This window comes from Lycium barbarum, chromosome 5, assembly GCF_019175385.1.
Source record: "Lycium barbarum isolate Lr01 chromosome 5, ASM1917538v2, whole genome shotgun sequence".
NCBI lineage: Eukaryota > Viridiplantae > Streptophyta > Magnoliopsida > Solanales > Solanaceae > Lycium > Lycium barbarum.
Window position 1 is genome coordinate 134,893,974 of NC_083341.1, and position 24,718 is coordinate 134,918,691.

Here is a 24,718-nt window from a genome sequence, read left to right on the forward strand (position 1 = left end):
ATTATATCCTGTCCTTTCTTAAGACCAAGTCAATTATAAGATGAGTGGCAAATTTGTCCATTACGTACTCTAGAAGGCCCCCCTTTTCATGTTTGTTACTTCAAGACTTTGCTAATGTGTTCCAAGTCAAGATGACAGTGTTGGAAAATTTTGGAAGTTCAATCATATTCTTTGAATACAAGTGTAGAAAAATACTTTTGTCTTTTCTTTCTTATTTTAACTTGGACTTAAATAAAATAATTACAGTACCTAGTTATTTATAGTTCTTTCCTACCTTCTCTAGTACTCCCTCCGGCCTCAAAATATTTATCGTCCTTATTAAAAATAAATGTATCGAAATATTTATCGTTTTATTTACCCAAGATAAAATCATTTTTTGCGCGGATTGCCCTTCTTTTGGGGTGGTCTTTAAATTTTGTCCCTCATATTTGTGATCTTTAAATTTTGCTTCTCATATTGCTGGTCTTTAATTTTTGCCCTTCGCGCTGCAACCCTGAGCGTTCGCGCAGAAATCATGAGGTTCTGAGTTCGAACCCCCGCTCAAGCATAAATTAAAAAAAATCGCAAGGCAAGGTTTGGGTCGCGTATATGCCGGACCTGGCATACACTTGTTAAGGAATAACCAAAGTTATGCCGGACCCGGCATACTTGTTACACTCCGCACTTTCAGAGCATGAGCATGCCACGTACATCACTATAGTAATGGAGTATCGGAGTCGTCCCATGATGTTTTGGAAGGTACAAGCGATGTGAAGTATGTAACAATGAAGTAAAGATAAATTAGGATCTCGTAAGTCGTAATCGGGAAAGACTATTTTGAAACACAAGAACATGACCATTATCAAGTATAATAAATGATAAATATCATGTATGGAGAGTTTCGGAAGATTTCGAGATCAAGCAAATTGAAGAAAATAAGTTTGACGAAAATTTGAGAAATGTTGGCAGGATTTTGGGCAGATTTTTAGTCAACTTTGGAGGGGAATATCTCCTAGTATATTAGGAGTTATAAGGTGTTTCAAAAGCCTAAAATGAAGTTTATCGAGTCTAGTTTCCAACTCAATAAACCGTTCATCGATACGATGTCGGAATAGAGAATTATGGACGTTACAAGTTATGCAGGCAGATCAGTAACAACACTGCTACATTACTGCTACAGTGCTACAGTGATGCCGACTTTGGCACCCTATATAAGGGGCAAAACCCCATGTTTTTGGTCATAAATTCTCCCAAATATTCCAGAAAAATCAGCAAGCAAAATAGAGCATATTTACCTCATAAAAGTAAGGATTTTGAGTAAATTTCGAGTGACGGAATATTAATCGAGGTCCAGGTAACGTGTAGTCACGATTATAGTTTTGTCTTGTTTTGGAATTGTCTGGATTCAAAGGGAATATTGAAGATATTGCTGCTCTAGTAAGAATAAGGTATGAATCTCTGCTTATTAATATTATTTTTTGTTTATTCACGAAGATAAAGTCGTTAAATAATCGTATAACGGGTTGGCTAGTTATGGAAAACATCGTGAGGGATGTTTTATGATACATAATGGTGTTGGAGATGATGTTATAGATGTTGGTATTGTTGTTATTGTTGTTGGTTGTTGAATTATGATTTCTGGTAGGCATATAAACAGGGGAGATGCTGCCCGAATTTCGGCAGAATCTAAATGAATTTTATTAAGGGCTTAAGACGAGCGTATGACGATGATCCTAACAATAGTATGAATGGTCGTATATGTAGATTACGAGGCTACGAATAATCTTAAGTGAATTGCAAGACAGGAAGTAAGTTAGAAGTCGAGAAATTATCTTCCAGGTATGTTAAGGCTAGTCCCTTTATTCTAAAGACATGATTCCTTTCTTATGAATCCAATAGGTGTTTTCCAAATGTCCCATGATCCCCTTATGTGAATCCACAAATGCTTTTCAAGAATATTCTTATTCCCAAAAGCTAGAAATTCATGATTAATAGAGTTTATGATTCAAAGGCATGACTTCTTTCTTGATAATCCATAAATATTTTCCAAAATGTCCCTATTTTCCGAGTCAAAGATTTATGATTCTATAAGCTTTTATGACAACAACAATGGACATGTTTTTACAATATGAATGACGATGTTAAAGATGAGAATGTTTCTATGACGATTATGATGATGATGATTTTAATTCTGGAAATTCCAAAGCTTATGATGTTAATACTATTATGAGATTATGGAGATTATTTCATGATTTTTCTCAATTTTATTCATTGTTGTTGATCTCACCTTATAATAATTGTTCCTTCAAGGTGAGATATAGCGATGATGATAATTCCATAATAAAAATCAGAGGTTACCGACCTTACGTCACTCCGAAGTATTTATAGCTTTTATTTGGCTCTCATGCATGCTTTATATATATGTATGTATTTTACTACACCGAGCCGCGCTATAGTCGGCCGAGTACGGCACCTATTGTGCAACCACTGATCAGTTGGTATTACACACCGAGTCCCGAAAGGGCCGGGTACGTTGCACACCGAGTCCCAAAAAGGCCGGGTACGTTATGATGAAGATATTATATATATATATATATATATATATATATATATATATATATATATATGTATGCAAGAAAAGTTTTTTTTTAAAAAGCTAAGCATGCATGGCATCCGCCTTATGAGGCACCCAGATGTACAGGTTATCTCTCTTATTCCATGTTACCTTCCATATATATATATATATATATATTATGTTGTTATTCATGCCTTACATACTCAGTACATTATTCGTACTGACGTTCCTTCTTGTGGACGCTGCGCTCATGCCTGCAGGTAGGCAGGGAGACAGATCAGACCCGTAAGTGTTCTATCAGCGAATTCTCATCAGCACTCTACTTACTGCGGAGCTGCAGTCTATTTGGTATTTGTTATATCTCGCATTTTTTAACGTCGAATTATTTGTAAGCTGAGGTGGGGCCCAAACGTCAAGTTTTTTTTTTTGGAACATGTGACAAGTTATATGAATCACATATGTAAAGTTAAACACAACTCATGAAGGACCCTTGGGCCAAATCAAAGTGGAAGCCCTCCAAACAAATATTTTTAAGAAAACGTTTTCGGGTGACCTGACTTTGAGGGGCAAAAACGGTATTATAAGTTTGAAATTTGGAAAAATACCAAGAAATAGAAGTTGTAGATAATTGAATTAGCTTTCCAACCATAGGTCGTGGGTTCCCAGGTGACGTCGGTATAAGGAGATATGAACGTTTTAAGGTCGAAAGGTCAGTGGGCTAGACCCAACTCGGGGCCAACCGAGTTAGGCCCATGACAAAAAAAAAAAAAGAAATTGAGGCCCAAATAAAGGGGGTGTCCGGCCATGGCTTGGCAAGCCCATGAGATTTAATTAATTTTTCCATGTGCTAATTAATATAAGGATCATATATGAGTCATAAACTCATAGAACATTCAAGAAAAAAATTAGAAAGCAAGAACAAGAACAAATAAGAGCAAAAAAAAAAAAAAAGGGCCATACGGCCAAGCTCTTGAATTTTTGCCCCTTTGAAATCTTCTCCCAAAAATTATTTTCTTGTTGTATTCCTACTAATTCAAGGGTCCTTTACAACTTGGTGTAATTATTTTGGAAGAAAGAGCACTTGTTTCTTCAAGTTGACAACTTGGTCAAGTGAAGAAGATTGTAGAAAAAGGTAAGAATTAATTCCTTTTTATTATGTTATGAAGGTTGGTTTATGTTGTAGTATGTAGAAATGAGTAGAATTTATGGAAATATGGAAGTTTACAAAGTGGGTTTGCATGTGTGCATGTGTATGTAAGGTTGTATAAATAAGATGAGTTGAATTTTATGTTGTATTCTAGTTGTAGTTGTGGTGGACCTTATATTGGAAATGGAAGAAAATGGTTCAAGTTGGCATGGAAATTTATTGAAAATAGTTATAGGAAATCATGTGATTTTAATGAAGTTTTTATGTAATTATGGAAGTGGAGTTCTAAATGTGAATTATTATGTTAGTTGGTGAATTTGGAAGGATAATAGTCCATATTGGCATGAAAGATTGGTTGTTAAGTGGTTATGAGAAGTTTTGTGATTTTATGGTAGATTTATGTAATTATGAAAATGAAATTGTTAAGGTGCAAATTATGATTATGGTTGATGAAATTGGAAGATGGAAATATGTTATGAATATGTAGATTGAAGATTAGAAGTTTTGGATGGATTATGGTTTTGGTGGAAAGTTTGTATATTTTGTATATCTTGTGAATATTTTGTAGAAATGATATGAAATGCTTCCGAATTATATTGTAATGATCTTGATTAGTAATGAATGTAAAAACATTGAGATTGGTTTGGAAATGTGAAGTTGGAATGAAAGCTATTGCATTATGTTGGAAAGAAGACTAGTTGTGTTATATTGTGTTTTGTAGTCATGGTTGTTGTCATTGTGTTGATAGTTTGGCCGGGTTGAATTCCCGAATTGTTGTTGATTAAAAATTGGCTAAGTTGAATTTTGGGGATGGTGTATTTACAGGGGAAGTGCTGCCGAAATTTCGGTAGACAAATGTTACTTTAAGAATTCCACTTCTAAATGTTCTAATTAAGGTTTGGTAAATGTGACCAATTTGTAGATTTTGGTGGATTTGCAACTTCAATTTGGAATAGCATAAGGAGCGGAAAGAGGTATGTAAGGCTTTACCCTTCCTTCTTTGGCATGTCTTAGACATACTAGGTTGGATATGAACCTCGGGACAACTCTATTCTCCGGAATCCGCGTCTAAAGTTTCCCCTTTTTCATTCAGAAGAATTGAACTAGAAATTGTGTGAAATGTTGGAAAAACTTCCTAAACACCTAGAACTTGCATAAACAGGACCCGACTACCTTAAAACCCTCACAAATGACGTCATGAAATGTAATGTACGTAAATTTGGTACGCCGCCTCATTTGACCCGAGGTGGGCCCATTGTTCCCGGATTTTCCTTATTGTTTCATTTGACTTACTTCGAAGTAGAATCCAAAGGAAACTTTTGATCTTTATTCCGCTTATCAAACGACAAGTACTGTAACTATTCTAATGAGAATATTTCTATGATGCTAATGATAATGATAATGTAAGGAAGAGAATATGTCAATGATAAGTATGACAAGAATGATTCCATGTCTGAGAGTCTTAAGTTAAAAGTCCAATGTGAATATGAAAGTGTTAAACTAGTTCTTGATCTTTAATTCTATTCCTTAGCTATGACACTATTTTCTAAAGATTTCAAAGCATATGAACTAACGTCTATGACGCCCGTGATTTCATTTTATGTTTACTTCTAATGCTATTCTTCGTTGATAGTTTCGCCTTAAAATACTCGTTCCTCCAAGGTGAGACATGACGATCATGATTATTCCATAATGTAATCGGGGGATACCGACCTTACGTCACTCCGACGCGAACATGGTTTTCTTGGACCCTCATGCATGCCGCATATATGTTATAAGCACATGTAAATGTATATGGGGAAGATGGGGGAAGGTAAGGCGCTATAGACGCATAGCCACCTGATCAGTTGGAGTATGGTACATGATATCGTCCCGGACGCAGGATTCCCGGACGCGGCATATATGGTTAAATGGATCGGAGCCGACGCCCCGGCAATATGATATGTTCTATGTTATATATATATATATATATATGAAAAGAAATGTTTTCCAAGAAAGCAAAGTATTATATGTATATGGATTGGGCTGCACGTGCCGCAGCAATATGTTATAGTATATACACATATGGATCGGGCTGCACATTCCGCAGCGCTAAGCATGCATGGTATCTGCCAACGTGCACTTATATGTACAGGTTATGTTTCTACCTCATGACATACGCTATATCTCTTTTATGTCATTATCCCTGTTCTATATTTTCCGTATGTTATTATTCATGCCTTACATACTCGGTACATTCTCGTACTGACGTCCCTTCTTGCGGACGTTGCGTTTCATGCTGCGCAGGTCAGCAGACAGACGGGTTTAATCCCTAGGAGCTTCACCAGCTGTTCCTTGAGAGTGCTCCAGTTGATCCTGAGCTTCAGCCTATTGGTACTACTTTTGTGTATATAATCGGGCACGGCAGAACCCGACCCTTCCTATGTATATATGCACTTTGTTTAGAGGCTCGTAGACAGATATGTATAGTCAGATGTTTTGTAATTTTGTTGTCCTCGTCGTTGTGTAATATGCTAGCAAAGTTTATAAGTCCATGTTCACAATTATGCCATTAATGTTAGTGTTAAGCAACAGAAAAAAAAAAGATACGGTATAGTCTATACGGCCCGCCTAGTAGTAAAAGTACGATACGAGATAAGGGGTGCTCGGTACAAGTATCGGGTACCCGTCGCGGCCCCTAGTTGGGTCGTGACAGTATTGTCCTTATGATCATTTGTATTCCATGTAGAGGCTCGTAGATGTGTGTGTATAGTTAGATGTTTTGTATCTCCATCGGTTCATGTTATGGTATAATATATTGGTGGCCTTGTCGGCCATATTTTGAGCTCTTGATACTTTACTGTTTGCCTTGCCGGCTTTATGATATACGCTGTGCTGTGGCGACCTTGTCGGTCCATGTATATACATATGTGTTGAATGATCGAATATTCCTATGTTGGGCATTTATGCGTGCAGGTGTTCTTTGAGTTATAGTTTATAATGCTCAAAGTTACAGATGAGTCAGGTGGTTCCCGGTCTACGGGTCGGAGCCCGTCATACTCCTGGTAGGGGTGTGACAATACTCATGCCTTATGGGCAGACTTGGCATAAGTATGCCGGATCCGGTATAACTTTAGTTATTCCTTAACAAGTATATGTCAGGTCCGGCATACTTATGGGCAAACTTTTAGTTAAGCTTTAACTAAAAGTTTTTTCCTAGTTATGCCTTATGGGGCAGACTTTTAGTTAAGGCATAACTAAAAGTATGCCCCGTAAGGCATAACTTTTCCTTAAGACATAGACTTTGTCTTATAAGGCAAATTTTTAGTTATGCCTTAAGGAAAAGTTCCGTCTTATGGGGCATACTTTTGGTTATGCCTTATGAGGCAGACTTTTAGTTAAGGCATAACTAAAAGTATGCCCCTAAGGCGAAACTTTTCTTTAAGGCATAAACTTTGCCTTATAAGGCGGAACTTATATTTAGTTATTCCTTAAGGAAAAGTTCCGCCTGATGGGGCATACTTTTAGTTATATCTTATGGGGCACACTTTTAGTTAATGCATAACTAAAAGTTTACCTTGAAAAGTAATATATATATATATATATATATATGCCTCAAGGCAAAGTCTGCCCCCATCGACAGACTTTTGGTTAAACATAACTAAAATTCTGCCGGTGCAGGCATAGCGAAATTTAAACTCTGCCTTGCGATTTTTTTTTAATTTTTTTTTTGACTGAGTGGGGGTTCGAACCTGGAACTAATGGGTTTTAGCCGAAGGACAAAATTTAAAGATTACAAATATGAGGGGAAAACTTTAAAGACCACCCCAAAAGAAGGGCAATTCGCAGATAAAATTAAGTAGTTTTTTTCTCATTTTACCCTTGTATTAATTACATTAACGGACTTATTTTGTGGGTTCACATACCAGTCTTAAGAATTTTCATCATTAATGGAGTAAATATTTATTGAGGAGAGAGAATATGATGAAATATATTAAGAGGGTAAAATAGTCAAAATTAGCACCCTTATAAATGCTTTCTTAATGGACATGTAAATGGAAAATGCAACAAATATTTTGAGACGGAGGCAGTATATATCTGATAATTTAAATCCAGACATTTTCCCTTCTGAAATATATGTACACTATCTTAATTTCGCATCGATATTTTTGTTATTTAACCTTAATTAATCAAATCGTCGATGTGTTTATTTGATGAAATTAGAATTCACAAAACAAACTTAGGTTCTATAATTAATTTGATACTCGTAATTCTTAAAAGCCCAGAGTGATCTTTTTCAGCAAATCAGTGGCTCCTCCAATTAAAAGCCCTATTTTTTTTTGGGGTCAAAATCGGTAAAAACAGAAAAGGAGTAGGGTAAGTTGAAAAAAAAAACTGATTTGCTATCCATATCAGCACCAATTGAAGAAAACATTAGATTAGAGTGTTTAAAACACCTAGTGGGCATTTGGACATAAGAATTTTGAAATCTGAAAAAAAGTAATACTCTAGTACATTATTTGTTTTCAAGTTGAAAATGTTATTTGCAAATTGGATTTGTACTTGGAGATGTATACCGATAAGGGCCCGTTTGTGTTGGGAAGAAACAAGTAATAACCAAGTTGCACGACGAGGTAACAGCGGAAGAAATACCCAAGTCGAAACTTACCACACTATTTGAACCAAGAGAAGACAATAAATACTATCACAAATGGAAATCCAGGCAGGAGCTATACCAATAATAAAATAGCAAAGCAAGCAAAAATAAATCGAATGGAAGAGACACCGAATTTACGTGGTAAAACCCCTTCAAGGTGAAGAGGAAACATCCACGAGACCTCCGGCCCACAAAAGCTCCACTATAAAAAACAAGAGTTACAACAATATTCTCCAAATGGATACAACAACAAAGTCAAGCACGGAGCAATAATACATAAAAGATAGCACCAAAACTAGTGAAGAAAGGAGAGAAATCACTCCAAAAAACGAGCTACTGTTCGTACTCGAAAACTGGATCTACAGACCACAAAATCTGATCTTCACCGTTGAAATCGAAGAACCAGATGTGGAGACACCCCAGTTAAAATTTCAGCACGATCCAACGGTTAACGAATCAGAAAACACAATTTAAAGTGGACTGCTGTAGCAGAAATTTTTTGGACGAAAATCTGCTTTCTCTCTCACGTTTTTCTCTCTATATGGCTGCTATGAATTCACTCTTGTGTTGTCAAAATAAGATCTAAATTGATCCTATATATAGAGGAAATTTTGGGCAAAATTGGCCCGGTCCAAATTGGACTGGGTTTTATTTATCCAATTCCACATAGGAAGGGAAAATTCAAAAACCTAATAGTTTGGTCATGAGAATTTTTTCACTTTTTTTTTTCAAAATTATTTCTCTTTATTTGGAAATCAACATTTGGCTGTGAAAATTCCAAATACAACTTGAAGTTGTATTTGGAATTTGAAAAACACCTAAAACGTTATTTTCATATTTTCCACTTTCAATATATTCAAACAATCAAATATTCTTTGCAAAAATTACAACCAAACACAACTCCAACTTCAAAATTTCAAATAAAGTGAAAAATATTTTTGATTTTCATGGCCAAACGCCTACTACAAATTGAAGTCGTTTTTGAATTTTTGTGAGCGACTTGGAGTGAAAATTATGAAGAAAGCTTTATGCAATTTTTCGAATTACGAATTTTTTTGGAAGTTCTGGAAAATTATAACAATTCTATATCCAAACAGTTCTCTAATAATATTAGTGAAAACTCTCCATGACCAAACGAGCACTTACTTTTTACAAGTTGAGGTATCAATTTCGGTATTAAATCATTGTCTTTTCAATCTTAATCATAGACTCTGTGACTGAGTGTTCTATAAGCTAGGGATGACAGTTAATGATATGATTCTATTTAAAAAATTTGAAAATGATGGCTTTGGAAAATAGCAAATATTTCTAGCTGATACCGTGTATATTCTGCCAATCTTTTAACACTTTATTGGTAGTTTCTAGTGAGAAAATGAGCAAATGGAAAGTTGGATTTTTCATGCAATGTTCTTTTTACATTTTCATACTTTCTTTACGTGTCTTTTAGGGTGTGAGTTGTGACTAGAACCATTTCCTTTTTCATTTTCAGCTTTTGGATGTATCTGCATACCATTTAATGTTCAGTAAAACATGAATATAGTTTCTATTTCTACAGTTCAAGTCATCCATTTTTGGAAAGGGAACCTTGACATAACTGGTAAAGTTGCTTCTATGTGATTAGGAGGTCAAGGGTTCGAGCCATGAAAACAGTCTCTTGCTGAAATGCAGGATAAGACTGTGTACAATAGATCCTTATGGTTTGGCTCTTCCCCAAACCCCACCCATAGCGGGAGGTGAGTGCAGTAGGCTGCCCTTTAGGTCATCCATTTTTGGTGACTTTTGTACTGAAACTCATGAGTAGTTGCTGTTAGTATGGAGAGTCAAGAGGTCAAGTCTTTGTACTGGTGTCAATGTGAAAACTTCATTTTTTTTCTTTGCCTTGCCTTTCTTTTTCTCAATAAGTCGACCCCTCTTATACGTTTGGTTCCACATAGTCTTTCTTTTTGACAAGTTTTACCAACAAGCTAAAGACTATTAATAGATCTAGCTAGAGTTAAGTGTATAATTCAAAAACATTCAGCTAGTTTTCTATTTCTTGCAAGTGGGATTCAATATGGATTTTGCTTCTTTTGCTTGCTTCCTTCTATCTCTTCTTCTTATCTTAGCTCAGGCAAAGGGCAGTAGTAATTCAACTTGTCCAAAGTCCTTTTCATGTGGGAATCTTACTGACGTGAGCTTTCCTTTCTCTCTTTCCACACAACCTGAATGTGGAATAATGCCCATCTCTGGCTGTGATGCTAGACCACATCCAAAAATTAAACTGCTTCCTGGAGGAGATTGGTACTATGCTTCAGGCACGGAGTATAGTTATACAGTTTGGCTCGAGGATCCAAAGCTTCATGCCAAGTTGAGGCAACACAATTGCCAGGCTTTTAACAAAAATATCTCCCTTCCAGACTCTCCTTCTATTTCTTTCAAACCCATCACCCCGTTTCTAGACTTCTTCAAATGCAACAGCACTAGTAGTAGCACCCCAAACAATACCCAGAAGAACGATCATTTTGCTGGTTATAAAATGTACAATGGCTGTAAAGGCTTTAACATATACTACAAGCTTTTCAGAGATGATGATAAAGAAAATCGAGCAGCCAATCTTCCTGCTAACTGTTCACTTATCAGATTGCCAACTTACTGGTGGTCACATGATGGTGGTCTGTTTGACTTTTTAGTTCCGTGGTTTTTCGTAGAATGGAAACTGTCTGAGGACTATTACCAATCTCACTATAGCGGAGGTCAATGCAAGACTGATAAAACCAACAAATTTCGGTGTACATATCCAAATAATCCACATGCTCAAGGTCTAGTGCATATTTCTTAGGGTCCTTTCTTGTTTTCATATCACATATCTATAATATTTCATAATATTTTTCCTCTTTTTCTTTTAGATGCAAAAGCGACTAGAAGAAAGTTCGGAGCAGGTAGTTAAATATCCATTAATTGCAGTGTTTTTTCCTATTACAGAATTTCTATGGATATCATCTAAATTTCTTCTTCATTGTGGTAAAATCACAAAACATTTCCATAGTGATACAGGATGATACGAGATACAAGTACTTTAGCTTACGCAAATGTATAGATAGTGGAGTTGAGAGGACACTTTCTCCTTGCGATGTTTTTCATTTGTCTGAAAACCTCTGATAACTGATTTCCTTTCCAGTTTTTGGTGGATTAGGATTGGTGATGATTTGTTTGGTTGTCTACTTTATCTGGTGTTACAAGAAGAGCAAATCTAGTCCATCCCACTTCCTCTCAACAAAGAAACTCTCGGACATTTTTAAACATGATGTTGAGGGAGGCAGTATATACTTTGGTGTCCCAGTCTTATCTTATTCAGAACTTGAAGAGGCCACAAATGATTTCAATTCCTCTAGAGTACTTGGAGATGGAGGTTTCAGAACTGTTTACTATGGTGAGAAACTTCTTAATCCAACTGAGCTATGCATCAACTTTTTCTACTTGTGGCTAATTCTTGTCCATCGATGAACAGGAAAACTTAAGGATGGACGAGAGGTTGCTGTAAAGCGCCTCTACGAGCACAACTGCAAACGAATGCAGCAGTTTGTAAATGAAATTGAGATCCTTACCAGGCTAAGGCACATCAATCTTGTCAGCCTCTATGGCTGCACTTCATAGAGAAGTCGTGAACTACTCCTTGTCTATGAATACTGTTACACCCCGTACCTCCGTACCTCGGAGAAGCACTGGTTAAATTTTAATGTAAGTATGTCGAGTTATGACTAGGTAAAACAACTTTGGAGTATGAGGAACGAGGCATTATTAAGTATATTATTTAAGTAAAGGATGATTATGATCTCGTAAGTCGTAATCGGGAAAGACTATTTTGAAACACAAGAACATGGCCATTATCATGTATAATAAGTGATAAATATCATGTATGGAGAGTTTTGGAATATTTCGAGATCGAGCGAATTGAAGAAAATAAGTTCGACGAAAATTTGAGAAATGCTGGAAAGATTTTTAGTCAACTTTGGAGGGGTATATCTCCATGTATATTTGGAGTTTTAAGGCGTTTCAAAATCCTAAAATGAAGTTCGTCGAGTCTAGATTATACTGCAACAAACCGCCCATTGATAGGACCTCGGAGTAGAGAATTATAGACGTTACAAACTGAACTGTCGCGCAGAAACAGCACAGCTACAGTACTGCTACAGTACTGTAGCTACAGTCGTCGGCCAACCCAATTATAAAAAGGGTCAAAAACCCCATTTTTCATCATAGAAATGTCCCAAACTTTCCAGAATTTTCAGCAACAAAAAGAGGCATAAATCCCACTTAAAATTGAGGATTTTGAATGAAACTTCAAGCTACAAAGTACTAATCGCAGTCCGGGCAACGCATAGTCACGAATATAATTTCGTTTGGAGTTAGAGGAGCATGGGAACAAGAAAATGTTGAAGATTTTTCTACTTTCATAAAAACAAGGTATGAATCATCAAATCTCTCTCTTTATCAAGTTTGATTAAGGAATAATTGCAAGAATAGAGTTATAGTTTGTTGTGTTGATGTTGTTGAATTATGGATTGAGGGTTGAAGAGAATTTTGGATAAAATATATATTTATCTTGTAGGATGTTGTTATTGATGTTGTGGGTATTAATTTCGGCTTCTTTACGGAAATAAAGTTATTAAATAGTCGTATTACAAGTGGGTTAGTTAAGAAATTTAGGAAACATCGTGTGGGATGTTTTAAGAATTGCATTGGTATGGAAATGATTGTATTGATGTTGGTATTGTTATTGTTGTGTTGATTGTTGAATTGAGAATTCGGGCTGGGCATATAAACAGGGAAGATGCTGCCCGAATTTCGACAGAATTTAGAAGGAATTTAATTAAAGTCTTGAGACAAGTGCCTGATGACGAGCCTAACAATATTATGAATGGTTCTATATGTAGATTACGAGGCTACGAATAATTCTTAAGAGAGGTGCAAGACGGGAAGTAAGTTAGAAGTCGAGAACTTTCTTCCAGGTATGTTAAGGCTAGTCCCCTTCTTTCTAAATGAATGATCTTTTCGTTATAAACCTTGTGTCGTATCCATAATATCACTGATTCTGCAAATGCTAGAAACCCATGACTTTCGTGATCCTTATGAGGCTATCGAATTTCCAAAAGCATGAATCTTTTCCTACCAAACTATGTATGGATTCCATAAAAATTTTCATTCCCAAGAATGTTAGGAATTTATGACTCTTAAAGTTTTATGATGGAAAATATGCATAATTTCTTTTATCATAACCATGACGATGACTATGAGGGATTTATTTATCCAAGCTCCAAGGCATACAGATTTCATGTTATTATGAGATAATTTGTATTCACAGAGATTTCCATGTACATGAGATTTATATTATTATGATGACTATGATGAGAATGAATCCATGCTTAAAGGTTCTAAATTTATGATTCCAGCGACGATATAAGAATGTAGAGTTATTTACTGATCTCTCAATTCATTCATGGATGATGACTAATTTATTTTAAGATTTCAAAAAATACATGGCTTGATGCCTTATGAGATTTACGATCCTATTCTATGTTTTCCCTTAATTCTATTCTTCATCGATAGTCTCACCTTAAAATAATTGTTCCTTCAAGGTGAGACAAAGCGACGATGAGTATTCCATAATATAATCGGAGGCTACCGATCTTACGTCACTCCGATACAGTTGTGGCTTTTGATTGGGCTCTTATACATGCTATATATATATGTATGTATTTTCTCACACCGCGCCGCGCTATAGTCGGCCGGGCAGGCACGTAGATGTGCACACCACTGCAGTGGGCATGTTATGATATTGCCCCGGACGCGGGAGGCCTGAATGCAGGCTAATGATGATAACACCGAGCCTTAATGGCCGGGCATGTTACTATTTATATATCACACCGCGCCTTAATGGCCGGGCATGTTACTATGTATATGTATTGAAATATTTTTTTTAAAAAAAAGGCTAAGCATGCATGACATCCTCCCTACGAGGCATTCAGATGTACAAGTTACCTCTCTTATTCCTTGTTACTTTTCATATCTATGTTATATTGTTACTCATGCCTTACATACTCGGTACATTATTCATACTGACGCCCCTTCTTGTGGGCGCTGCGTTTCATGCCACGCAGGTGCATACAGAGGAGTAGAGGATGTTGCTAGAAGATGTTCCAGCTGGATTGGCGAGCTCCATTTCTTTCCGGAGTGTTGCCGAGTCAGAGTACCCATGTCATGGTATAATGATTTATGCTAGAGACTTTGCAGACAGAGTCACGTATTTAGCCTGCCAATCTTGTATGCGGCTATATAAGCCGATGTATTCTTTATGCATCACTTTACAGATTTATAAACTACAAATTTTATTTGATTCGAGAAAGATAAAAAGAATGTTTTTGTTAAAAGCTTTCCCTATGCATTTCAGTTCATGACTTAAGGATTATGAGTATAATGAGATCCAGCGGGTTCGCTCAGCTCTAAGTAAGGGTCGGGTGCCCGTCACGCCCTATCGGGATTGGGGTGTGACAAATACATTCCTAATGGAACTCTTGCTGATCACCTCCATGGTAATAGAGTGAAGGACCGATTATTTACGTGGCCAGTCCGCATGAACATTACCATAGAAACTGCTGGTGCATTGACTTACCTGCATGCTTCAGACGTAATATATTGCGATGTGAAGACGAATAACATACTCCTTGATCACAACTTTAGTGTTAAAGTTGCAGATTTTGGGATTTCCAGGCTCTTCCCAAATGACGTGTCTCATATTTCAACTGCACCCCGGGGGACCCCGGGTTATATCGATCCAAAGTATCACGAATGTTACCAGCTGACTAGTAAAAGTGATGTCTACAGCTTCGGGTGGTCCTTGTTGAACTAATTTCATCAATGCCAGCTGTGGATATGAATAGGCATAGCCAAGAGATCAATTTGGCTAACTTTGCAATAAACAAGATCGTAAAATGTGCATTTCACGAGTTGATCGATCCATCTTTGGGATTCAATTCAGATACCAAGATTTGGGAAATAACTACTTCAGTGGCAGAGCTGGCTTTTCTGTGCTTGCAGACAGATAGGGACATGAGGCCTACTATGGTTGAAGTTTTGGATACTCTAAAGGAGATTCAGACTAGTGAATTTGACAATGAGAAGAGAGCTGAGTCTAATCTCAATGGCAATGAAGCTAAAATAGTAGCAGCTCCTCCTTCACCAAATAACTTGTTGAAGCAAGTTAAATCACTACCTTCACCAAATTCTGTGACTGATAAATGGATTACTTGTTCTAGTATAATTATTACAAAGTAGTTCTATACCTCCTTCCTTTATTATTGATGTAGATTCTGAGAAACTAAGAATGTTCTGCTGTGAGAAGATGTACTGCTGTGAGAAGTTTCTCGAGCTACATATCTATGAGTGGAAGTGATTCAATTTTAATTTCATTATAAAAGAGCTGTTATATACACTGGCAGGTCAGAAAATGTAAAGGTTAATGTCTTACGGGGTTAGAAGTGCTTAGAAAGCTTGTATCTTTTACAATATGAGATACTATTTGAGAGACGGAGGAGTGTCTCAGATTGTATTTCCTGGACAGCGTGGAGGAAGAGAAACCAAAGATGCTTTGAAGACAATGCAGCTCCGCCCGGAAAATGATGATGAAGTGCCTAGTTTTGTTTTGTTTTTTGTGGAAACAAGAATATATGGAAGATCTTAAGTATTTTGTAGTTATTATAGGATCCTTATGAATATAAGGAATATGAGATCTTTCTGTAGTCCTTTCTGTAAGTAAGTTTTGACTGCATTAACTCTGGTGCAGTTTTTGATATATGCAACAGTTGTTACTTTCTCAGAAAAAATAAAAAATGAGGTACTATTTGAGAACTTGTGAAATTGAGGGGCCTTCATTAGAAATCTATGCAAGTACAAGTATCAATTAGTGTATTCAGTCCTAATGATATGCACTATTGTTTTTTCTTATCTCCAATTTTTCTTCATCAAAGATATGCACTATTGTTTCAATCTTAGTCATAGACTCATTGGGTCTTGGATTCTGGGACCAGTGTTCCATAAGCTAGGGATGGCGATTAATGATTTGTTCTTTTTCAAGTTTTTGAAGAAGATGACTTTGAATAGTGCAAATATTTCTAGCTTACACCGTATATGCTCCGCCAAAATTGAAAAACTTTCTTGGTAGTTTCTAGTGAGGAAATGAGCAAAGGGAAGGCTGGATTTTTTAACCATAAGGAGATATGAAGCTAACTGCTAAATGCAGTGTTCTTTTTACATTTGCAGAGTATGTTCTTTTTACATTTTCAGACTATCTTTAGTTGCGTTTTGGGTGTGCTAGAACCTTTTCCTTTTCCTATTCTTTTTTGTTTTTAAACTTTGGACATATAGCTTGTATTTCTACAGGTTAAGTCAACTATTTTTGGAGACTTTGGTCCTGAAACTGCTGAGAAGTTGCTGTTATATTGCAGAGTTAAGAAGTCAAAAGTCTTTCCACTGGTGCGAATGTCAAAGGCTAATGTATGTTTACCCCGAATTTGGATAATCTATTAAATTTATGAGTGAGGTATAGGATATGTGGTTGAACTTTAATCTATTTTGGTTGAGAGAAAAATGGAGTAGGAACAGCTATGAATAATCTAAATAGTAATCGATGATTTACAATAAACGTATGTGCCAATATATTGAGTATCGTTTGATTGAACAAATCTAAAGAACACCACAATAAATCCGGATCAAAATCAGATAATAAGAGGGAGAGATTTATATATTTTTGCTGTTACAAATGTTCTAGAACTCAAGAAGCCAACTTTTAAAAGTAGGGTAATGATCTCTATTTATAGTTTTGCCTCATGGGCCTCATACAACATAAGCCCTTTTGAATAAAGAAAAACCCTAAAAAGGATAAGGTTGGGTCGTACGGTCTGACACCCGTACGATTGGTAGTACAATGTGGCAAAACGGTATTGACGCATGACAATTGTGTAACGGATCACCTGGACCAACGGCCACGATCAACTCGGCTATGGAGAAACCGGACCAAACGATGTCCTTCGCTTTCTTCGGATCAAGCACTCCTTCGGTCCCAAAAGAAAGTCTTTATGCTCGTGCTTGTTTCTTTCTTCCCTCGGTCTCCAGTCTCACCGGTCTAGCATATATCTGATTTTTACCGTATACAATGTGAAAGTTTACTTTCTCTCTAAGCCTTGCCTTTCTTTCCCCAATAAGTCCGATTACGTTTGGTTCCACTTAGTGTTTACTTTTGACAAATTTTACCAATAAGCTAAAGACTATTAATAGAGAAAGTGTTTAGAAGTTATGGCACTTGATCTTATAAGATATAAGCTGGTGAGCTAGAGTTGCAATTCGCAAAACTTCAGCTACCTTTCCTCTTCTTGCAGTAGGATTCACAATATGGCTTTGGCTTCTTCTTTTGTTTGCTTTCTTCTCTTCTTCTGATCTTAGTTCAGGCAAAGGGCAAAAATGATTCAACTTGTCCAAAGTCCTTTTCGTGTGGAAATTTTACTGACCTGAGCTTTCCTTTCTCTCTTTCAACACAGTCTGACTGTGGAACAATGCCCATGTCTGGTTGTGATGCTAAACCACATCCAATAATCCAACTGCTTCCTGAAGGATATTGGTACTATGATTTAGGCAAGGAGTATAGTTATACAGTTCAGCTCGTGGACCTGAAGCTCCTAACTATGTTGAGGCAACACAAGGGCCAGGTTTTTGACAAAAAAATTCTTTGTTCGACTCCCCTTCTATTTCTTTCAAAATCCTCTCAGTGCATATTTCCGACTTCTACAAATGCAATATCACCAGCAATGATAACCCATACATTACCCATAATATGGAAGATCATTTTGATGGTTATACAAAGTACGATTACTGTGATGAATTCACCATATACCACAAGTTTGATGGAGATGATGATGAAGACATTCTAGCTGGCGATCTTACTGCTAATTGTTCACTTATCAGATTGCCAGCTGACTCAGGATTATTTTATGGTGATTTGTTCAACTTATGTCCACGGCTGGCATTGATGATACGAGCTTGATAAGGACAACCCTGAAACTATAAACATCACTTTTGTCAGTGAGCTGGTAACATTCGTGATACTCAGGATCAATGTATCCAGACGTCCCTTGAGGAGCTGTTGATATGTGAGAAACGTCGTTAGGGAAAAGTCTCGAGAGCCCAAAATCTGCAATTTTGACACGAAAGTTGTTGTCAAGAAGGATGTTGTTAGTCTTGACATCGCGATGTATCACATCAGAACCATGGAGGTAAGCCAATGCACTAGCCGTTTCTACTGCAATATTCATGTGGATGGGCCACGTGAGTGATCCCTCTGCTGCTCTTTCTCCGTGGAGATGATCAGCAACTGTTGCATCAGGAATGTATTCATAAACAAGGAGAAGTTTGCGGCTGCGTCTTGATGTGCAGCCATAAAGGGACACAAGATTTTGGTGCCTCAAACGAGTAAGAATCTCGATTTCGTTTATGTAGACACATAATTTTTTCCCCCTCCCCGAGTGTTTCACCTTATCGTATCTAAATATTTCTTTTAGTTTTAATTTTTGATGTGTTGATTTTATTCTATTTTTATTTAGTAGGTTTATTTTGCGAGAATCAAAAAGAAAAAATATTTACTATTTTTAGAGTATAAGTCGGGTCTTTCAAAAGAATAAAAAATTTACAAAAATATGTCTTTAAGGATTTATTTTCATTTAGCTAATTACTTTCTTGTAAATAGTATATTTTCTATCTAGGAATAGTTATAAAATATTTCTTATTTGTTGTATAAGTAAAAAGTAAATGAAAAAATATATGACAAAGAGGAATATATTTTTCCAATGAAGGAATTTTTTCTGTTGAACATATACACATCACACAAAAAGATAAGAAAGAAAAATAGCTTAAAAAAAGAGAGGGGACACGTGACAAAATTGGAGGGGGTATTATTTTGGGTGGTCTCCATAATCATTTTTGATAAAATAAGAATACACACATTAGATGGGAGAGGGAGGAGTTTTTTTTTTTTGTTCATATAGAGAAGAAAGGGTGACGAACAGAAAGGGAACAAAGGAAAAAGAAAGTCGTCATCATCTTCTTCATTTCCCACCGGCAAACTCCATCCACCACCACCGTCGTCACTCCGCCCCTCACCATTTCTCCACCATAATCCAGCAATCTCGCACCACCCCCCGACCCCGTTCACCACCGTCATTCCCATTAACAAACCAATCATCTTCGTTTCCCACCATTTCTCCGACGTAACTCACCACCTCTGTTCCACGCATCAAAAACCCCCAAGAGAAACATCCCTGGAATCACATTAACCACCGTCCCGTTTTTTTAAATACCAAAACCCGATGACTTTCTTAACTATAATTAGGTTGTAAAAGGGTAGTTTGTTTTCTGGGTCAAAGTTGGTCTCATAAGCGGCTGTTCTGTGCGAAAATATGCTGATTGGTTGAGGTCTTGTTCGTCGAGTCCGTCGGAGCTCCAGTCACCATTGAAAAGCTTGTAAAGGTCCATCTCTTATCTTAACCCATCATTATTAACGTGGTATAATTGTTCTCTGCATTCTTTAGGATGTTTTATATGAATTTTGGTTGATCAAAATTGCTTGATTCTAGAACAATTGCTGAAAGTTTGAATTAGAAAATGGTCATATTAAGTGTAAACATTAGTGGGACTTGGTAAGCTTGAGTTAAATCTGAATGCAAAAAGGGCGGTCGTTAACACGATTCTAATTGTTATTTTATTTGGAAAGCAAATATATGATTTTATCCACAATTTTAATATGATTTTTTGGATGCTATCGGGGTTACTAGGCAAATACGTAGGTCCGTTTAACTGTTTGCTTGCTTTTAAATTGCTAGTTTGTTTTTACTTACTTTCATATCATGTATTCATTTTCCGGGTGGGTTGTCCCGGAAGAAAACAAAAAATGTAAAAAAATGAAAGCCGTTCGTGGAGAAGACCTGGGATGTCGGGGATAGCTTCGCATAGTTTAGCATAGTGTAGTTTAGGTTTATTTTCTCGCATTTTTCTTTTATTTCGGGTTGTAATAATTCGGACTTTATTTTCTAACTTTTCTTGTGCGCGTGCTTGTTTGTTTTACGTGAGTTTACTTGATTGAGTTTCCGCTTAAGCCAATACGAGTTAATTGAAGCGACTGTGCTGAAACCACAGGATTCGAGGGATGCCTCACACCTTCCCCTCAATCAACAGGATTCCTTAACTGGAATCTCTGTCGCTAATTAGTTTTTAGAGTCAAACTTGTTTTGAAAGGGATATTAATTTTACGGTGACTTGACATACCAAAACTCGAAGCCAGGTGGCGACTCTTTTTCTCTAAATAAAATCCCTTTTCGAAGCACAAAATTCGTCACTTTCGATTTGAAAACCCTTTTGAACTTAACATAATAAATCACCTTTTGTGGGAAAAAAGGGGCGTGACAGTTTATAAACCGCTGCATTCTCTTACAGTTGTGCTCATAGAGGCATTTTACTGCAGCTTCTCTTCCATCATTTAGTTTTCCTAATTCATAATCTGAGAGAACAATGAGATACTAACTTTCCAAATCCGTTGATGCATGGCATAGCCACACATAGTGAAGGATGATCAGTTGATAAACTTACCATAATATACAGTTCCAAAACCTCCATCTCGAAGTTCATTAGAGGGATCAAAATTATTGGTGGCTTCCTTAAGTTTAGCATAGGAGAAAACTGGAACCTGAAAACCAAAATATCTGCTCTCTACCTCAAGATCCCTACGAAATTGTGAAGTACCGTTCTTCCCTTTCTTGCGACGCCAGACAGAAAAGATGACAATGGAAGATACCAGGATCAAACCAACTCCACTTAAAACTATACAACAAAAGATACATTGATCAAAGTTTGATCTTTGAAATTGTATTGCTAAGGGGCGAAGCCAGGGGGGGCAAAGGGGTTCGTCGAAAAGTTACACTGTATGTACAAGGTCATTGTTTTAATGTACATAGTAGATGTTGAATCCCCTTAGCTTCTTAATGTGTTTATTTCTTTGTATTCTGAATCTCCTTACTGAAAATTCTAGCTCCGCTACTGACTACTATAACGCAAAAATGTTGTTAATAACAGACTATTACATGAGACCAGAATAATCATTCTCAACTTACTTTGTCCTTTTTATCCTACAGTAAAGGAAAAAATGAAGCTATTTTAGATAAACCTCAATAGAAACAAGAAGAACAAGAGTTTTGTTCCACCACATTTAGAGTTGATGCAATATTAAGTTTAAGTTGCTTATACCTTTGGAACAGCAAAATTTGCGTTCGTCTTCGATCAGGCATTTCCCTCCTTTGTCAACACAGTCATGACAATCTTTGGACAACTCCCAGTCTAGTAGAATATTAGAAGTCAACAGTTCAAACAAGTCATTGGAATATGATTTAGATGGTAGCCAATGGAATTGGCTGTCACGCCCCGGACCATGGCCTGGACGTAACACGACACTCGGTGCCTGACTGCATGTGACCGAGCGAACCACATGACTTGCTAAACCATCATGATACATAACATAAGCGGAATATAACGTGAATGCATGATGAGCCTTTATAAAACGTAATAATTCATAATACTAAATAATGTATTTGTTTAAACATGAGTGAGCCAAAATGGCTATACGACTCTAAATGTCTGACATGGCATAACTGACTTATCTAGTCTATGAAACCTCTATCATGAGTCTGACTGGAAAACATACTTACTGGGACAAGGCCCCCAGCATACCTTTAGATGCATAATTAATCATAAAACAAAAGTTGACTAAACCCCGAATGAGATGGGGCTCACCAATAAGCTGATACGAATGTTGTCCTACTGAGCAGATGTGTCGTCCTGTATATCAGTACCTGCATCGTGAAATGCAGGCCCCCGGGCAATAAAAAGGGGACGTCAGCACATTGAATGTACTGGTATGTAAAACAACCGGAAGAAACAACATGGAACATGGAATAACATAGTAAGAACTGAAACTGAAAACTTTGACATGAACATGAGCATGAGCATGAGTACATATATATATATATATATAACATGAGTAAAACATGATAAGTAGGGAGAGCATTTCATAAACCGACATAACATGTCATATCATATCATATCACCACGTGGGTACGTGGAGTCTGGTACCTCGCCGGACCAGCAGAGCCCCTATACCTTGCCAGGGTATAAGGTAGTAATTTACCACGTGGGTACGTGGAGTCTGGTACCTCGCCGGACCAGCAGAGCCCTCATACCTTGCCTGAGGTAGTAAGGTACCTGATGGATCCATTCAGTGTAAAATTAAGGTATCGTCCTAACTGGGCGGAGCGATCCTTGTCCTATGGTGGCTACATAGTTTCAGGCTATCTGAGCCTTCTCGGTAATTCGTGCAACTCCCAAAAACATGAACATAATATAATTGGCTAAGAAGCCCATGATTTTCGTGAATTAACTTGTAATCATGATTCCACGAAATAACTTGAAACATGGTTTCGTGAATTAACTTGTAATCATAGTCTTGCAAACATGTTCTTGATTCATGAGTAGTAAGAATATTTCGAAATCATATATATAATTGACTTGAAAACATGCTTATAACTTGCAAAATAAACTCATGCAATTTCATATGAACATAATGAGAACACATGAGGAAGAATTCATGATTCATGGATTAAGCTAGGATTCCTAATATCAATAATGGAAGATTAGGAATACAACAACGAACATAGATACGAAATTCGTATACATACATACATGATTACGGGCTACCAATATGTTGGATTTAATGCCCTAGGATTTGAACTTCATAGATTTTTACGAAACGAATCATGGGGAAGAACGTAGAGATTCTCACATGTAGATGGAAGTTCTACATACCTTAACTTCCCGCTTTTGAGCGTGTGACAATGTCCTTCAATCCTTTCAACTTCAATCTATAGCAATACAAGCCATAGGGATTCTATATTAGCAACAATATCTATGTTTTGTTCATCTAAGCATTTTATCAAACACTTAGTGGGCATGAAGCTCTATAACCCTCATTAATGGTGTTTTCTTCACCCAATCCCCGTTCTTTTACTTCTAGCAAATTCTACCATCTCAATTAGATATAATTAATATCATTCTTCATCACCCATATGAATACAACAATCCCAAGTCAACAATCCAAAAACCCTAGCATAGTTCATATATAATTCTCTTTGTCAAACCCATTTACTATTCTCCCAAGAACTTATCAACACTTTAATCATCATGAAACATCATAAAACTTACCTTAGTTATTGTAGGAATGAGCCTTGAGTTGAAATCCTTCACTTGAACAAAACCCTAGTTCCACCTTCTATGGAATTTCTTGACTTGAATGGATTTGATGTATTTCTCACACTTAGTTTTGTGGATTGATGAAACGGATCTTTTGTTTCACTTGGATTCTTGCATATGAAGTGTTTGGATGACTCTAGAGAACCCTTGAGTCGTGTAGGACAAATGGGAATGAAAAACAATGGGTTTGGGTCTCTTATTAACATCTTAAAATCTGACCCATCGGGCAATTCTACGCCCATTTTTACGTTCCGTATAATGGTTTTACGGACCGTATAACTCACCGTAAAACCATTCCAGTGATTTGGACATTCTGTGCTCATTTTACGGTGTGTTTTACGTCCCGTATAATGGTTTTACGGACCGTATAACTTACCGTAAAACCATTCCAGTGATTTGGTCATTCTGTGCTCATTTTACGGTGGTCTGAGTCAATTTTACGGACCGTATAATTATTTTACGGACCGTAAAATTGAACCGTAAAACTGACCAACAAAATATCATTCTCTGTGACCATTTGACGGACCCTATAAATGTTTTACGGACCGTCAAATGGTTCGTCAAAATTCTTCTGCTCGGACAGTTTGTCGTATAATGGGCATAACTTTTTGTACAGATGTTCGATTGACCCCCGTAAGATACCGTTGGAAAGCTATTTCATAGGGCTACAACTTTCTGATTGGCTTGGTCCTTATATCGTTAGAAAGGTATTTCTACGTACTACAACTTCATTGATAGTACCTTCCAAATTCCAAATCGATCAAGGAGTTATTGCTGCCTGAACTAGACTTATCAACCATTTTCGCAAAACATTCAAACCTTCAATGTTTCCACTAGAACTCTAATAATATGAGCATAAACTCAGTTCCAAGATGCGGCGTATTACAATATCTCCCCCTTGGGATCATTCGTCCTCGAATGATGGGTCATGGTTAGGACTATGGCTAAATATGGCTTGACTACATGAACGTGAAGGAAACATGACATGAAACATGGAGACTGAACT

At 36.8% G+C, this 24,718-nt stretch overlaps 1 protein-coding gene and 1 pseudogene across 1 annotated transcript; one reads left to right on the forward strand and one right to left on the reverse strand.

Moving 5' to 3' along the window:
- Positions 1-10,261: 10,261 nt before the first annotated feature.
- LOC132641709 (LEAF RUST 10 DISEASE-RESISTANCE LOCUS RECEPTOR-LIKE PROTEIN KINASE-like 1.1) lies at positions 10,262-16,317 on the forward strand (annotated as a pseudogene).
- Positions 16,318-18,368: 2,051 nt separating this feature from the next.
- LOC132639862 (LEAF RUST 10 DISEASE-RESISTANCE LOCUS RECEPTOR-LIKE PROTEIN KINASE-like 1.1) lies at positions 18,369-24,512 on the reverse strand. Its single transcript, XM_060356253.1, has 4 exons — positions 24,454-24,512; positions 21,004-21,269; positions 20,829-20,902; positions 18,369-18,857 (listed from the first exon to the last, which is right to left on the reverse strand). Exons 1-4 carry the CDS (start codon positions 24,510-24,512, stop codon positions 18,369-18,371), a joined length of 888 nt encoding a protein of 295 aa, XP_060212236.1.
- Between the last annotated feature and the right edge of the window lie 206 nt (positions 24,513-24,718).

Bases quoted from the DNA above. Each gene is read 5' to 3' on its own strand.
- LOC132639862 (XM_060356253.1), bottom strand. From the start codon at position 24,512: ATGGTTGATAAGTCTAGTTCAGGCAGCAATAACTCCTTGATCGATTTG. The intron at 21,270-24,453 runs GTACTATCAATG...ACAATTTCAAAG, and splicing joins ATCGATTTGGAATTTGGAAG to ATCAAACTTTGATCAATGTA. The intron at 20,903-21,003 runs GTAAGTTTATCA...ATTATGAATTAG, and splicing joins TTTTGGAACTGTATATTATG to GAAAACTAAATGATGGAAGA.